At 38.4% G+C, this 15,714-nt stretch overlaps 5 protein-coding genes across 5 annotated transcripts; 2 read left to right on the top strand and 3 right to left on the bottom strand.

The window, feature by feature from the left end:
• Window positions 1-155: 155 nt before the first annotated feature.
• On the bottom strand, window positions 156-1,288 carry L201_003406 (uncharacterized protein; the record flags this gene model as incomplete). Its single annotated transcript, XM_066219161.1, has 6 exons — window positions 156-374; window positions 518-571; window positions 647-728; window positions 804-934; window positions 1,014-1,118; window positions 1,187-1,288. 6 exons carry the CDS (start codon window positions 1,286-1,288, stop codon window positions 156-158), a joined length of 693 nt encoding a protein of 230 aa, XP_066075258.1.
• A 1,161-nt stretch (window positions 1,289-2,449) lies between these two features.
• On the top strand, window positions 2,450-3,961 carry L201_003405 (uncharacterized protein; the record flags this gene model as incomplete). The annotated part of the gene is made up of 3 exons (XM_066219160.1): window positions 2,450-3,252; window positions 3,336-3,863; window positions 3,928-3,961. The coding sequence occupies 3 exons, from the start codon at window positions 2,450-2,452 to the stop codon at window positions 3,959-3,961; spliced, it is 1,365 nt and encodes a 454-aa protein (XP_066075257.1).
• Window positions 3,962-4,436: 475 nt separating this feature from the next.
• Window positions 4,437-5,975, bottom strand: L201_003404 (uncharacterized protein; the record flags this gene model as incomplete). The annotated part of the gene is made up of 7 exons (XM_066219159.1): window positions 4,437-4,545; window positions 4,663-4,789; window positions 4,961-5,118; window positions 5,305-5,446; window positions 5,512-5,530; window positions 5,702-5,844; window positions 5,951-5,975. 7 exons carry the CDS (start codon window positions 5,973-5,975, stop codon window positions 4,437-4,439), a joined length of 723 nt encoding a protein of 240 aa, XP_066075256.1.
• A 679-nt stretch (window positions 5,976-6,654) lies between these two features.
• On the bottom strand, window positions 6,655-11,253 carry L201_003403 (uncharacterized protein; the record flags this gene model as incomplete). Its single annotated transcript, XM_066219158.1, has 17 exons — window positions 6,655-7,160; window positions 7,243-7,334; window positions 7,407-7,569; window positions 7,675-7,754; window positions 7,820-7,938; window positions 7,994-8,098; window positions 8,166-8,378; window positions 8,457-8,522; window positions 8,585-9,308; window positions 9,362-9,485; window positions 9,545-9,918; window positions 10,009-10,596; window positions 10,667-10,811; window positions 10,877-10,977; window positions 11,030-11,068; window positions 11,141-11,156; window positions 11,223-11,253. 17 exons carry the CDS (start codon window positions 11,251-11,253, stop codon window positions 6,655-6,657), a joined length of 3,486 nt encoding a protein of 1,161 aa, XP_066075255.1.
• A 649-nt stretch (window positions 11,254-11,902) lies between these two features.
• On the top strand, window positions 11,903-15,023 carry L201_003402 (uncharacterized protein; the record flags this gene model as incomplete). Its single annotated transcript, XM_066219157.1, has 6 exons — window positions 11,903-12,106; window positions 12,174-12,455; window positions 12,525-12,902; window positions 12,959-13,043; window positions 13,109-14,199; window positions 14,256-15,023. 6 exons carry the CDS (start codon window positions 11,903-11,905, stop codon window positions 15,021-15,023), a joined length of 2,808 nt encoding a protein of 935 aa, XP_066075254.1.
• Window positions 15,024-15,714: the final 691 nt, after the last annotated feature.

Here is a 15,714-nt window from a genome sequence, read left to right as displayed (position 1 = left end):
AATAGCGTATAATCGCCGCCGGTTATATGTGGCGATTATATTCTACCATTGTACCATTGTATTGCATTTCCGATCGTTAATATCCAGATATTGAATACATCAGCTATATCTAGAGGATAGCAAGCACGAGCAATGATCATCGATATGCATGAATACTACTGTACAACAATGTCTTGTGGTGTCTCATCGTTGAGACTGTGCTCCTTAGCTCCTTCTTGTCCTGGTACTATACCATTGACTTCTCGGTAGACTGTCTTGGCTTCCTCTTGTTCCTCTTCGGATGAATCGTCATCATCGTGTTTTGGCGAATATGGTAACCACCAAGAAGGTATATAATGCGGTGGTGGTAGATTGATTAGGTCTGGATCAAATAGCTATATGAGATGCAACGTTAGCTTTACACCTTAACCTAGATTTCGAAGCCCTTTGAGGGAGACGGGTTGTAATATGACAGGCGGGACAAGATGTAAGAACCAAAGATTTGGAGGTTATCGTTGGTAATGGCTCAAGTACTGACCTCTATGTACTGTTCATCTGCATATCTATGTTTACTTTGTGCATGTGACCGATACTGTATTAGATATTCACTAGTTTAGCCAGGCGCATTCAATATACCTTTGAAATAAAGGTTCATTAGACGACTTACCTCAATAAGTGTAGAAGCGAAATTCCAACCTTGCATCATTCTCAAAGCGCCAACTACACAACCTGTTTGATGTACACCGATTCTGTTATATTGTAGATTGCTCTCGGATCAGCTTGTGTCGTGGTCAAATTACATCCAGCTCGTAAATTATACTTACGGGTCTATCAATAGTACAGGATGGGCACGTATATCAAGTACATATTTCTCCAAGGCAGCTTTGATCACCTCGTCTCTGACAGGTTTCCAGTCTGTTCCTGGCGGTCTCCAAAAATTTAATCCGAGATGTATCTATGTTGCCAACTTGAAGGATTAGTAATTGCATAGGAACTATGAGATGAAGAAGAGACGTAACACAACGAATACTTACAAAATCTATACCAGAGGTTCTGATAAATGTGAGAAGCGGTTTTATAGGATGTTCAGGAGTAAGAGAGACTATAGTTTTTAGATTGAGTGAAGCTAGAAAAGGGATCTTTAGAGTAATAGCATTCATTGGTTGTCAGCATGCCAAGCAATATACCATCAATGAATATAGCATACCTGCGCTGCGGTAGGCGTCGCACACCTATAGACACCAGGCTCTACAATAGAGAATAAATTCGGGACTTGTATAAGAGCGGGTCCAGGTGGTTGTTTTGACATTGTATTGATTCGCTTCTTCGACTTTGTATTTCATATATGGTATTGATGGTTTTTACCTGATCAACAGGCTATATTACCTGATCAAGCATGATGATTTCTTGCTGTACTATTCTCTTGCGTTATGTCCATATATCATCAATAAAGGCGTATTTGACCCAGATATCGTCATTGTATTGCTTCATCTTGCTCTGCTTTCAATTCTCCTCCACCTTTGCCTCATCAAAGATAAAAGCCAGAAAGGCGGAAAGAGAGCGATGTCCGTCTGTGGTTACGTATACAAAGATGATCCCCGCCTCTTTTAGCGTTATTTTTCAATTATTCCGGTTCAACCCCCTTTTAGGTCTACTGCTGTATTAATTCCCAGTAACAAAGCTCGAAACGCGTCTTGTTTTTTAGCTGGTACTTGTGTGTGTGTTTTTGTCTTTTCAGGGTAAAAGCTAAAGGGATCAATGCACATCCGGACGTGAAGGATTGTTTTTTATTTTTGTCGTGTCTGATGAAACGATCTGTGCGTAAGTGGTGTAAGACATCATTATTAGAGCCTAGAACGTGAATGAGAATGGTATCTTCCTCTTCATTTCTACTGTCCTAACCTTACACAGCAAACACTCGAACTGTGCATATTCAGCATCAAGTATCTGAGGTATTTTGATTTTGTATTCAAGACGAAGATCATTTGATCATTTACACTTTCTCTAAACCTTTTAAACCTCAGTCCAAGCAATCCCGCCTTTACTCAAATCCAGCCTTCAGTACATAATCACAATAACAACATAACCACTTGTTTTATAATTTGCTTGTTGACAAGTAAAAATATATTGTAAACATTTCAATACAACTCACACTCTTTTACATACATACGTATATTCCCGCTTTGCGACCTTGACGAACAAACCATAACCTGTCGATATACTATCATAAGCAATTGAACACTCAACTGAAGAGAAACAGCAATTTAGACAAGCTATAATTATATTTACTGTTCTATATTACTTAAGGTCAGTTACACACGCCATAAAGCATCAAGACAATCATTCATTACTGCGCTTCCCCTAAAGACACCTACTTGGTCATCAAAATCAAACAGATATCATCGAATATTGACTATCATTAGTACTCCTATCAGTAGCCTTTATCACCCTTCACGACACTCTCTTCACCATGCACCTTTCCACAGCCGTTATATTACTCTTACCTTTGGCTTTGGCTCACCAAGGTGGACCACCAACACATCCACATCGAAGACATCATTCTAGAGCTGCAGTAGTAGATGCCAATCGACTTATTCCTAGAGCAGGAGCAGCAATTGATAATGGTACATTAGCTTCAATCTCACAACATGATGCTCAAGCTTCAGCTACTCAAACTTCGTTATCAGCTTCCACTATAGCAACCTCAACAAAAGATGCCAATGATGGTGATGATGCAGCAGTTACAAGTGCAGTTACAAGTAGTGCAGCCAATAGTGGTAAATTTGGTGATGGATTACCATCAACTCTTTCATCTAGTACAACTAGTTCATTGGTTTCTTCAGTTACTTCAACTTCGGATTTAGCAACTTCTACTACAGATTCTGCTATTGCAAGTTCAACCACTTCAACATCGGTCGCAGCTATTGTAACGTCAACTACACAAGTTGCACCTGTAACGCTCTCTCAATCTACTTCAGCCATCGAACAATCTACAACAGCCCATTCAACTATAGTTCTAGTAACAACTGCATCAAAATCACAATCTACACATAAAGCTTCATCAACAGCTGAATCAGCTGAATCAGAAAAGAAGTCTTCAGGTTTAGGTAAAACTGCTTTAATTGCTATTATAGTTGTCGCTTCTGTGGTTGGTGCTGCAGGTATTGGATGGACATTATTTAGAAAATGGAAATTGAGACCTTCAAATAGATTCGATAAAAGAATGAATCCAATTGATTTCTCACCTGATAATGGTGATATGAATGATGATTTGTAAGTAGTAGTATTACAGATACCAGCTGAATGTTGAAGGAGATTCCTTGCTGATCGGTTGATTTGCATTCTATCTTCTTTAGCTTTGAAAAAACACTTCAAAGAACAGCATCAAATTCATCCGCTTCAAGACAAAGAAGAGAATTAGTCGCTGAACTTGATGATCCAAATGCTGTTCCTGGAGTACCTACACATGATTTCACAGCTGGTACGGCAGGTGTAGGAGCATACGCGATGTATAATCAAGATCCATATTCACATGCTGAACAATATGATTATGAAGCTGCTTATAACCAACCTGGTCAACATGGATATGATCAAAATCAACATGGATACGACCAACATCAATATCCACCTCAAGCTATGACACAAGATCATCAAGGTTATGCAGGATATCAAGGTGCTCCTACACAAGATACAGATGCTTCCAATGCTGGATATGCTGATTTACAAAGAGGTAATTCAATTGGAAGCGGTTCAGGACATGGTCATAATCATAATGGATCGCATATGCATCAACATGATCAAGGTGTCTATCCAGGAGAATTAACATTCCCATCCGCTGATCAATATGGTGCTCTTGGTAGACCTACTGGAGGTGCTGAAGGACCGTAAGTTGAGATATCTCCTTCAGGGTTAATTGATAATAAACTAACTTTGGTATTTATGGCACAGATACGCTCAAGCAGCACAATATAGAGGTTATTAGATCGCTACGTAGTCAAAGTCAACTTCCTGTAACTCTTTCATACAATCAAACTTGCTGGTCGAGTCTGATTATTCCGACAGAAAAAAACATCCTTGTTTCCTCTCATCCTATTTCATCTTGCATTCCGATACAATACAACTACACACTTCAAAAGCTTCATAATTACTTTCATGTTTTTTTTGTGCCATTTCTTCATATGTAGGTTAATTATGTTGTTTATTAGAAATATCGGTTGTGCAAACTCTACTTAATCCCTTCTAAGCGAATCCTGTTTGACCCATTCGTCGAAATCGCCTGCTTTGTCATAGTTGTCTTGCTTGTCAGGGCTTTACCGTAATCAGCTATGCTATGCTATGTCAGACCTTCAAGGAAAAGATTATACTATAGGTACAATACGTATAAAGAATTGTATCATGTACTTGTATTATGCATCTTATACTATAACTCCAATACGGGATCTCTCTCTTCTTGTGCTTTAAGGTACACTAGCGAAACCTTTCAAACCTGCTAAATGATTGATGTCATCCAATATGTCTTTGAGATCATACCATTCAACTCCATTATTAGGATCTCTTAATCTAGCTCTACAAACATAAGAGAGAGAAAGAGAGTGGGAAAATCGAAAGAAGGAAAAGTCAATAAAAATACAACAAGTCGCGATGTATATAACCTTTTAATTTGTTTTGAATGATTTTACATACCTTGCATTTTCTGCATTATCACCATCATAAGACATTATAGCATAAGCATGATGATTCATTAATTTTTTAGTATTTTTTTGGGTTCCTAAACACATTGGACTATTATTTGAATTTTTTAACCATTCCCCTTTATAAATTAACATTAATAATTAAAAAATCAACAGATATTCACAATAGGAAAAACATACAAACACAGTGACAGTAGTGTATTTCAACCATCTATCAGTCTAGTCATGGAAAAAAAATTCGAAAAGCGGTATGAAAAATCAATTGGAAATAGAGCTAAAAATTAACTTACAAGCTTGTCCTTTTGTAAATGGATTAACTAATTCTTGAATTTCTTTACCTGTTAAAAATCTTAAAGCATCTGAAGGGAAACCACCTTGAATAGAATTTTTCTTTATACCTCTGTATCCACCCATTTCCATAACACCGCTTTTGATTGCTGCTGGCCACCTGAATTGATGTATTAGCAACTACAATACACCACCTTACAATGTTTTTCAGAGCCATATCAAAGAGAGTGCTTTTCATTACAATACTATATAGTAGTACTGCCCAATACATTTAGGAGTATTGAGACATGAACTTGGAATATGTGAATCTCATATATTCAACTAATCAACTAACCAACTAACTTACCAATTAGTCAAACCATCAGCGATACCAACAGTAGAAGTTTTATGTTCAACTTGAAAAGTCTTCTGTTCATCGTTTTCAGTAGTTAATTTAATTTCTACTTTATCAGTTGATTTACCTGATTCACCTTTACCAATTCCAATATCTTTTATAATATTTGTTATCGATAATGGATTACATTTCACTAATGCTGCTAGACTTGCCATAAACCAGCATTCTCCATCAGGTCCTATTGAAAAATATAATAGTTATACCCAATTCACACATCAGCATCAATCAAGCTTATATATATATGAGTACTTTTAATCTAATACTGAGTACAGTGTTCGTACGTATTTCAGTACTTACACTTGTCCCGCAAAGATTAAGAGGATCGATTTTGTGAGAACCAAGAGTTTACCTTGTAAAATATTGTAACGACTGGACCATCTTTAGACCATAATGGCCCAGCTAGATTCTTTCTGAATTTTTCATCTTGATTAGGTAATGTATCAACAGGTTGAGGTAAAGGTTTAGCTTCAGGAATGGGACCTGCCCAAACGCCTAAAATGGCAAAGTACAAAACTACTCGTACAAATAGTATATGACGAATATTTAGCTTTTCTGATTTACTGATATAAGCGTTAAAGAGTAGACAAGTATTACATACTGGTAAGTAGAATCTTAGTCAACATTTTGAACGAGAGAAATATATATATATATATATATACAAGGACTGGACTTCTATAAGATCGGTTTTTCCAATTATAGACAGCACAAAGTGATGATGAACAAAAAAGTATACTGCAAATAACTTATAACAGATCATTCAGACTATCTATTCTAACATATTTCATATCAGCACATTTGTCAGTATGGATGAGCTGATACACCTGTTTGAATGATCATCTGTAATTCAAGGGAAGTCATTATACCGACTTCCTTTGACTTAATATACCAAAAAAGTTAGGGGAGACTTTCCGATTACTGGTGTGCGAGAGATGAAAGGAGGTTGAGAAATGCTTATTTATAGTAATTGAAGTGGACTGAAACTTTCCTTTTATGTTGTGAATCTAGCCGCCATTCACATGTTCATCTACTTTTGGCATTAAGAGCGGATTAGCTATTGATATAGAGAAATATCTTGGTTTTCTACACGCAGCACGCGGCGTACGACTGCATACTGTATTGCAGATCGTTACAAATTATACCGATAAAGGCGGTCTATTGGGACTCGCAAGGGTCGAAAACAAAAAGCATGCATATGTACAATGAAAAGCAGGATGAGAATACTAGTTATACTCTATACAAACAGTAATATATATACATATATCGTCATAATGTCAATTCTTGTCAAGATATGGTATGGTCGTACTACTCTTTTAAGGTGATACCAGCTCCAGTAGATTTCCTTAAACCACCCAAGATTTTCTTTCTCTGATTTGTTGGTGAATTTGATCTTTGATTTAAGCTACCTCCTACCGAAGAAGAATTCGCATTCATTGAAGCTACCGCACCTCCTATACTAATATTCGGTGTGGGTAATTGATTGCCAGATACTGATGTTATTCTCTTTGGATTTAACGGTGACATATTGTTTCTACTACCTGGACCGGAAACTTCGATGCTATTTTGTCTTGATGCATTATTCGATGTAGATACAGATTTCTTCTTCATCGTTCCTCCAGAACCTAAACCTAAACTTGATTTTGTATTATGCAGTCCGGTTGAAGAAGATGATGGATTATTTGATGTCAAGTTACCACTTAATCCACCACTTTGTGAAGGTGATGAATAATGTATGGATGATAATGATGGTAAATCATTTGAATGTAATTGTCTTCTAGCTTTTTCGTGTTTAGCTTGGACCGATCGGAAATCTATCATTTTTGAAACGGAAAATTGCTATCAACAACGAGTAGCGAGCGGATACTCGATGGCATACGCAAAGAAAAGACTTACGAGATAACAATTCTTGCCATTTCATTTCCTCTTTATTACCTAGTCTAGATTTTGTGGCTGCAGCGGCGGATGAAAAAGTCGATCCCGTCGAACTGTAAAAGCCAAAATTAGCGAAACATCATCAAAACGTTTCGTACAGAAGTTGGATGAAATAGCTGACCTACCTTTTAGTGGAAGCTATAGGAACATAACCAGAAGAATGGACGACTGATAATCTTGCTCTTAAAGATATGAAAGCACTACTTTGAGGCAAGATCATGAGTAGACCATATAGGCATTTGGATAGATATGGATATTTTTCAGGTTCTAGAAGTTGTAATCGCAAATCTGCATTGAAAACACACAATGTCAGTGGTGACGTTCAATGTGGGACCAAGATGTGAAAACGGTAGGGCATGGTAATTGGAAGCTGATTAAATCTGGTCAACTCACTTGTAAATACAGGTGATTCAATCAGCATGACAAGCTTATCAATTTGTACAAGCAATGGTACGGTGAGTTCGAGTTCGGCACTAAAGACGTTTAGCATGATCAGTCGGTGTCGTGATTCCACTGTAACAGGTGAACTATTACCTACAAGATCTGAAGCAGGTTGGAAGCGTGTTCATACGCCTGTGCCAACAAGCATAAAGCAAATGCGGCAACAGCATTATGGCACCACGATCTGTATAGCGAAGAGAAGAGCATTTGTCCATCCTATGAGGAATAGCATAAGTTAGACATCTACTCAACTAGTTGGTAGTCAACTTACCTTCGATTCTAGATTTTTCAGTCGCCTTCTGAAATCTGCCAATTCAGGCGAAGTTATCAAGATCATGTTCAGTTTGACAACCATCATACTGGCGAATTCGAGATCCTGTTCAATGTTTCATCATCAGTTTTGACTAATATTAGTGGCATATCCTCGAATGTCGCATACTCACGTCATCTTTTTCTAGAATCTCTGCAATAGTTCGGAAGATCCTCTCAGCGTTGAGATGTAAGCATAGTTGTCTGATAATCAAACTTCCTCTTGTCTCTAATAACCTTCTATCAGTTGAAAATAGTTCCAATACTTTGACCATGAAACTGGTAAAGTATGAATCCTCTGATGAAGCTGATATCTGAGCTAACAACTGAAGATCATGTTTGACAACCTAATGAAAGAGGATTGATCTTAGCCTTCAGCGCTACTCGGCGGTTCAGGGGACTGAATCAAGTGGAGATTCGCTCACGTCTTCTGATGGATCAGATAATGTCTTTAGTAAGGCTGGGAATGTACCACTATCTCTCGAAAGGATCTATAAATACATTACGTATTGTCAGCTGAGACAGATCATTTCTGGTGTTTTGCTCAGCTCACCTTATTTGGCGCTTTGAGATGCAACATCAACAACCATTCCAAAGCTGCTATTCTGGTTTCAGCATGATCACTTAAGAATTGCAATGTAAGTACATTAACAGTTTCTCTAACATCAAAAGGATCAACATCTTCTACACCTTGATCTAAAGTAGGTGATAATGGAGCTTGAGATCCATTCATCATCGGAGGTGGTGATTCCTGTCTTGTATTCGTGATGATTTGATTTTTTGATCTGTTATTTACTGATGTTGATGAAGGTGGAAATTCTATGGTTGCTGGAGTAACAGGTTCAGACGAAATATTATTTATAGGTAGTGAATTTTTGGATTTATGAGTGGATGTATTTATGTGTGATTGTAAATTGGTTGCTGATAACGTTTGAGTTATACCTGAGCCCGTTTTCGATATTGATGTTGGCGGTGGTGCATTTGTAACGTCCAAAGGATCATTGACAGGTATATTTGAAGATGATTTAGCAGAATCTGGAGGTTCAGTCATTGCGAAATCTTTCTTTATTGGATTAGGTGATGTACCAGTCAAAGCTAAAGTAGAAGGTGGTGAACCAGCTAAAGAGGATATTGGAGGTGGAACAGAAGCTGCCGTATTGGGCTGTAAAGTGATAGATGCCGAAGCTGAGGGTGTAGGCTGAACTTGAAGTGGAAGAGACTGTATAACTCGATATAAAGATCCATTCGTTTCATGAGCAGCAAGTTTGATATGACGACTGTTTGACTGGTAAGTTAATGTTCTATCGAGGCGGGAAATAGGATAACATACTGTGAAGAAGCGAGATTGGGTAAGATTGCAGGAACTATACGAGGTGTGAATGCTACCACAGTATTCTGAGCAAATTCGAGGAATGTTAAAATCCACTCCATTGCAGTTGATTGCACCAACTCGTCTATCATTATCATGGTGAGCGAGGCTTTCAGCTGATACACTACATGGTAAGAGACTTACCGGGATAAGAGAGATGTTGAATTATGATATCCATTATAGCAGCATGATCCACATAAACGCCTTGACCAGGAATCCAATTTCCACTTCCTTCCCCTTCCCAATCATTTTCATTTTCATGATCTTGATCGTCATATCCAGATTGAGTTGTCATTGTCATCGATTCATCCGCTATAGCTTCTTCATCATCTTCAATTGTAGATTCTAAAGTATGTTTACTACCTCTGGTCCTCACCGATCGGTTCTCCCTTTTCAATCGATCAGCTTCTGCTTGTTTCTCTTGGACTTGAGCTATATATTTGATTTCCCTTAAGAATTCTGCTAATACATTTTCAGTAGCTAGCCTGACATCTACATTACCATCTGCAAGGTATTTCCTATTAACAGGTGTTTACATATCAGTACCAAATATACGGGAAAGAAGGGATTAGAGAAGCATTTAGATGGCAATTCTTGACTTCACTTACAATAAACCATCCAGAAATTCAGGTAACCAAGCGACTAATTCTAAATCTGGTACAGAATCTAAAACCATCAACCAAGAAACTAAATGCATTCTAGTATAAGGCGAAATCACATAAATTCTCTCAGCTAGTAATGGAATAAACCTAGCTAACGAGAATGCTCTTCTATCTTCTTCTTGTTGACTATGTTGATTTTGATCATTTAATCTTGTAGGTGAAAAAGAATTATTATTATTATTGTTATTTTCATTCTTACCATCTATACCAATCTTTGGACTTGATGAATTATTATTGTGTTCCTCTTTTTCTTTGGTCTCTTGAGGATTAGTTGATATACCTAAACCTGAAATTTTATTCAATATTTCCGGTTCTTGTCGATGCTGATTATGTGATTGAGGTAAATTAGGATTATAATTTCCAGGATAAATTGATACATAGTGTGGTGCAGCTTCGGCAACTATATCTTTCATCAATCTATCTAATAACTCTGCTCCATTCTTGACTGACATCTCTGAATCTGATGATAACTTTGATAAAGCATCGAATATCTCATTGAAATGGATAAGGATTTCACCTTTACTAACTTTTGCTCTGTATGGCACACCAGCTTCATCAGCTTTGATCATAGTAGAAGGTAAATGGTTAAGCTGAGTCTACTTACATATTATATAAACTCTCACAAGCATGATATCTGACTCTGGATTCTGGATCTTGGAAACATGCTAGAACGGGCGGTATTATTACACCTAGGAAAGGCGCTACATCTTGTCCTAATGCAATCGCAGTTGCAGCCAAACCGATCAGACCTGTAACAAAAAGTGACTTAGCATTACGACAGTAGCATTGAGCAAGATTATTGGGATTGACCTACCTCCATTCCGTGTGTGAAGAGCAGAGTTGGAAGAACTGAACATGCCACATAGTTGATCGATTATTGAAGATATTCGAGGTATGTCGGAAGATAGAACAAGCCTATGTACAAAGTTAGCTTTGCATAGATAAAATGATGAAACGAGAAACTCACTTCTCTAGTTCCAAAGCTGCAGCTTTACGCCTCTCATATCTATTGTGCGGACAAGTTCAGTCGTCAGCTCGTCATTAGCGCTGAACGATGAGATAGCGGAATATCACGAACATCTTGTCATTCAGACCTATATCCTCATAAAATTGTATCAGCTAAATAGCAATTTCCAATTTGGAAATCATCCTCAGCTTACCTCGCAAGATTGATTGATCTATAACGTGCATTAGCATATGTATTGTATAAGCGCTATGCTACTTCAATTCACGCAGAGAATGTAATTTCCTCACCCATTTTAATACTTCAGCTCCGGGCTGTTGGGCTAACGTTCTTAACTTGGATAATTTGCCTTCTACTGTATCATAGGGTACTTTCTTCCTCACAAGCTTTCTTTTGCTAGTTGCGATCCGATCTTCATGGGTTATGTGGCTGAGTTTGAATATTATACGTGCATTGATATGGTTCTCAGAAAGGAAAGAAGTTGAATAACATCTAGCAATTCAACATTGAAATAGTTGCAGCTACATACATGGCAGTTATATGACGCGTCTGTGCGGTGTTATCAGGGTACCATTTACCGTATGGTGGACAAGATATCAGGATTACGGATAATGTTGTTGTTTTATCCATCTCTACTTCTATTTCTGCTTCCACTTCAGATTATGCTTCTTTACATGTTCCAGTCAATTTCGCAATAATCTGTTCGTCAAGGCAATATCGTCGAAGGATCAGCGACTTAACTATCACATATCACTGCTCGCTTCAATTTTACCACAGATACAGTATCTGGAATGATCACTTCCATATAGAAAAGCTTGTCGACAAACCTAAAACAAAATCGAACCCGGTGAAAGCGACAATTCCGAAAATCACAAAATGTCCAGCATAGCTATACAATCTGATCAACCTGAAGCATCCTCTTCAACTTCAACTAATCCAACAATTTCTCTCAAGCACTTAGCATCATTCGTCTTTGATTCATCACTCCCGAGAGCGAAATTCAAGAAGCTTATAGTCCCTGATGGAGTAGTTCATAAATTGGTTCAAAGGTTGATGGAAAAACATGGTGGTGATACCAATGTAAGCTCTTAAATATTGTTCAAAGCTAATCATGTTCACTGATGCCTGTCAACCATATTTGCAACAGCTACGATTACTTCTGTTGATCACTGCGTCAGCAGAAACAATCAAAACATCGAATATATACACAAAAGAATATTCAGGTCCTCTAGCCTTCTTAACTTCTTTGCCGACTCTTACAGATTATTTCCCTAAATCAGGTAGGGAAACACACATAGAGAGAAGCTGGCCAAACTTTTCAGAACAAGCAATTCACGAAGAAGAAAGCAAAGCGGAATCGGCAAAGAACAAGAAACGAAAGAGAAGAACTGAAGCTAGATTGATTGACGGTTTAACGAGTGGAGTCGAGGTAAGCTGGGTTCACATAACCAGATATCCAAAGACTTGGAGTGGAGGAAACTGATACATTCATCTTCAGTACTTGAGTAAACCTCATATAGACATCGGACATTCGCCTACAAGAACCTTTATTTCCCTCACACCTTCATCAGCTACACCTTTACTCGATTCACTACATACCTCTTTACCAATTGAGGACAACGGTCAAGGATCTCCTGCAAGACGGTATCTAGTCGTAGTAGCTCCTAACGATATTAACCCTGTGGGCACCATAAATCAGCAGAGTGGAGATCTGGTAACGAATGGTAATAGCGGTGAAGGGGTATGGGATGAGGATGCTTGGAAGGATCTTACGAAAGGGATAAAGGAGAAAGATATGAAATGCTCTTGCGTTATAATCGGACCGGCTAACGATAGAGATGGGTCAAGCAAAAGGCTTAAACTTATGTGTAAAGAGGTGAGCGGACCATTACTGGCTAGTATGAGCAGGGAACTGAGCTCGTTGCGTGCTAGGTTTCGAATGGTTCTTCCGATGCACCCTGGTTCAGCGTTCCTTCGGAGATCGATTTAACGCTTTCTGGATATTCAATTGAGACTGGTAATTTTCTTTTTTCATCTTTCTGGTCGTTTGTCATGTGCTGATCGACTATTATGCCTGGACAGGGACTACGCCAGGACTTGATATGGTGGCATCAACTGTAGCCACCGAGCGAATAGAAACTCCAATAACCAATCCCAACCTACAATCAGCTATTCCTAACATTAGCAACAATCTCAATAATAACGATCCAAAGACATTACAACAATTACAAAACCAAGCTATGCAAGCTAGAATGGCCCAATTTGCTAAAGCTGTTCAATCAGCTTCTATGTCGAGTGGTGGGAATGGTAAGATTGATCCTCAGATGATGCAAACTATGATCCAAGCTATGAAAAGTGGTGTAAATAATGGTAATATAGATATGAATGACCCAAAATGGCAACAAATTAGACAATTACTACAGTTACAACAACAACGTCAATTATCAGCTTCATCTTCTATACCAAACATCAACAATAATAACAATAACAATACTACTAATGTGAATATGAATAACCCGAACTCAGCAAATCTTCAGCAAAATAACATTAACATCAATTCAACGGCTAACGATGTAAAGATGGATCCGAATGTCATGGCTGCCATTCAACAACAAAGAGCTCAACAAGCCCAAAACCACAACCAGAATCAAAATGTTCAACAGCAGCAACAGCAGCAGCAGCCACAACAGGATACATCACAGAATATTCAACAATTGCAGCAACAGCAACAACAACCTTCAAGACCGGCTTCACAACAAATTTGGTCAGGTACCCTTTCTTCAGCTAGTACACCTGGAAGTTACACTCACTTGTTGAATCTGGATGCATCAAGGTTTTCTGGAAATACCGATGGTATTTTAGCACAACATTGGCCGAAAGATTTACAACTGCGTAATGTTGTGGTCTTGGAAGTTCAAACTCTCACTGCATATGCACAAGCGAAAAACTGCCCTATTGTAGTTTTCACACCTAATATGACAGGTCAAGATCCTTCAAGTAACGCGTCAAAATACACGCAATTGGCAAATAGTTTACATTCAAAGGGGAATATGGTCGTCATTCCATTCGGAACTCAAGATAGGGGAATCGTGCTATTCTCTGCGCCTTTACCCTCGATACCACCCACCCCAAGCGGTACTAGGACCTATAAGCTGATGGGGGTAGTTTGTCTGGTGAGTTTGGCAGATGTTTGAAGTTATAAAGCGATTTTGACAAACCTTTTCCATAGCACGTACCTTTTCCACCTCTAAATGCTGTTAATGTAAGATCAACACCCACTCAAGTGGCCCCACAACCGCAACCGCAACAGGACATCTCACAACAGCAACAACAGCTTCAACAAGCGGTACAAGCAAGATCATTAACCCAGGTACCCCAAATACAACAACAAACACAAACACAAACGCAACCTTTTAGACCATCACCAACCGCACAGAATATGCAGAATGTCGTAGGAAACAACAATAACAATAATAATAACAGTGCGATGTATCATCAACAGATGTTATTACAAGCTCAGAATGCACAAAATGCTATACAGAACCAAGGTCAAATTCAAGTTCAACCTCAACCACAATTTATACCACCTCCTGTTGCGCCTGCTCCTCTACAACCTCAACAATTTATACAACAACAGCAACAGCAGCAGCAACAACAGGGGCAGGGACAAGATAAAAGGGGTATAACACAACAACAATATACACAATTAATGACGCATGCACAAAAATTAGGTTTACCAATCCAACAATTTGATTATAATAATATACCTTCCGGTCAATTGCAGACTTTAATCAATGCAATTAAAATTGCTGAAGCTAAAATTAGATCACAACAACAACAGCAACAGAACCTCCAACAGCAGAATATACAACAACAACAACAAAATATACAGTTACAACAGCAACAACAACAGCAGCAGATGGTCCAGTTACAACAAATGTTAGCTCAGCAGGGTCAATTTGGTGGTGGCGCGATGGAACAAAATTATCAACAATAGATAGGAGTAAGTAACGCGGCACGTGAAAATGTAGCTCTCTGCTGAAAAGTAGGAAGGGAGGTACAATCGTCATTCAACACACAAGACGAGCATGAATAGCGTATCTGATGACTCTGCCCTAAACCATCCCTTGATCCGACCAGACAATGTCACTGCTTATGCCAGAAATCTAAAGTGGAACGTTTTTGGCTGAGTCGCGCTAGGTAAAAGATTATACTGATTTGGGGGTTAATCCATAAAGATGCTCGATCGAATCAAACATATCCTCAATATATTACTTTAGAGGGAGAAATCGAGTCTCGATTTCTTACATATTAACCCGATTTCGAATCTTGTCGATATAGCTGTTGAAACGCTGCTAATTCGATCCCTCATAAAGGAAAGTTTAATCACCCCAATGCGCCATTACAAAATCCCCCTAGTCCGCTACATCCTTTCATAGGTCAACGCATGGGAGCATGGGAATCATGAAAGGAACTAAAGAAAATTTTGGGAACGCCTACGATAACGAGGTACATTACTCGAGACTAGCGTCGATATATACATCATGCTTCACAAAACCGGATGATTCTGATGGTATTAGCTAAAGGGATTTGTCTAGGATCTTTGACAATTGCTAACATTGTGAAGATATTGTTTTATCAATCTACTGTACATAAGTGTATCGAAATATTCAAGGCTCTCTGGAAGA

The sequence above is a fragment of the Kwoniella dendrophila genome, chromosome 4 (assembly GCF_036810415.1).
Source record: "Kwoniella dendrophila CBS 6074 chromosome 4, complete sequence".
In the NCBI taxonomy this organism is placed as follows: Eukaryota; Fungi; Basidiomycota; class Tremellomycetes; order Tremellales; family Cryptococcaceae; genus Kwoniella; species Kwoniella dendrophila.
This window is presented reverse-complemented; position numbering and strand designations above follow the sequence as displayed.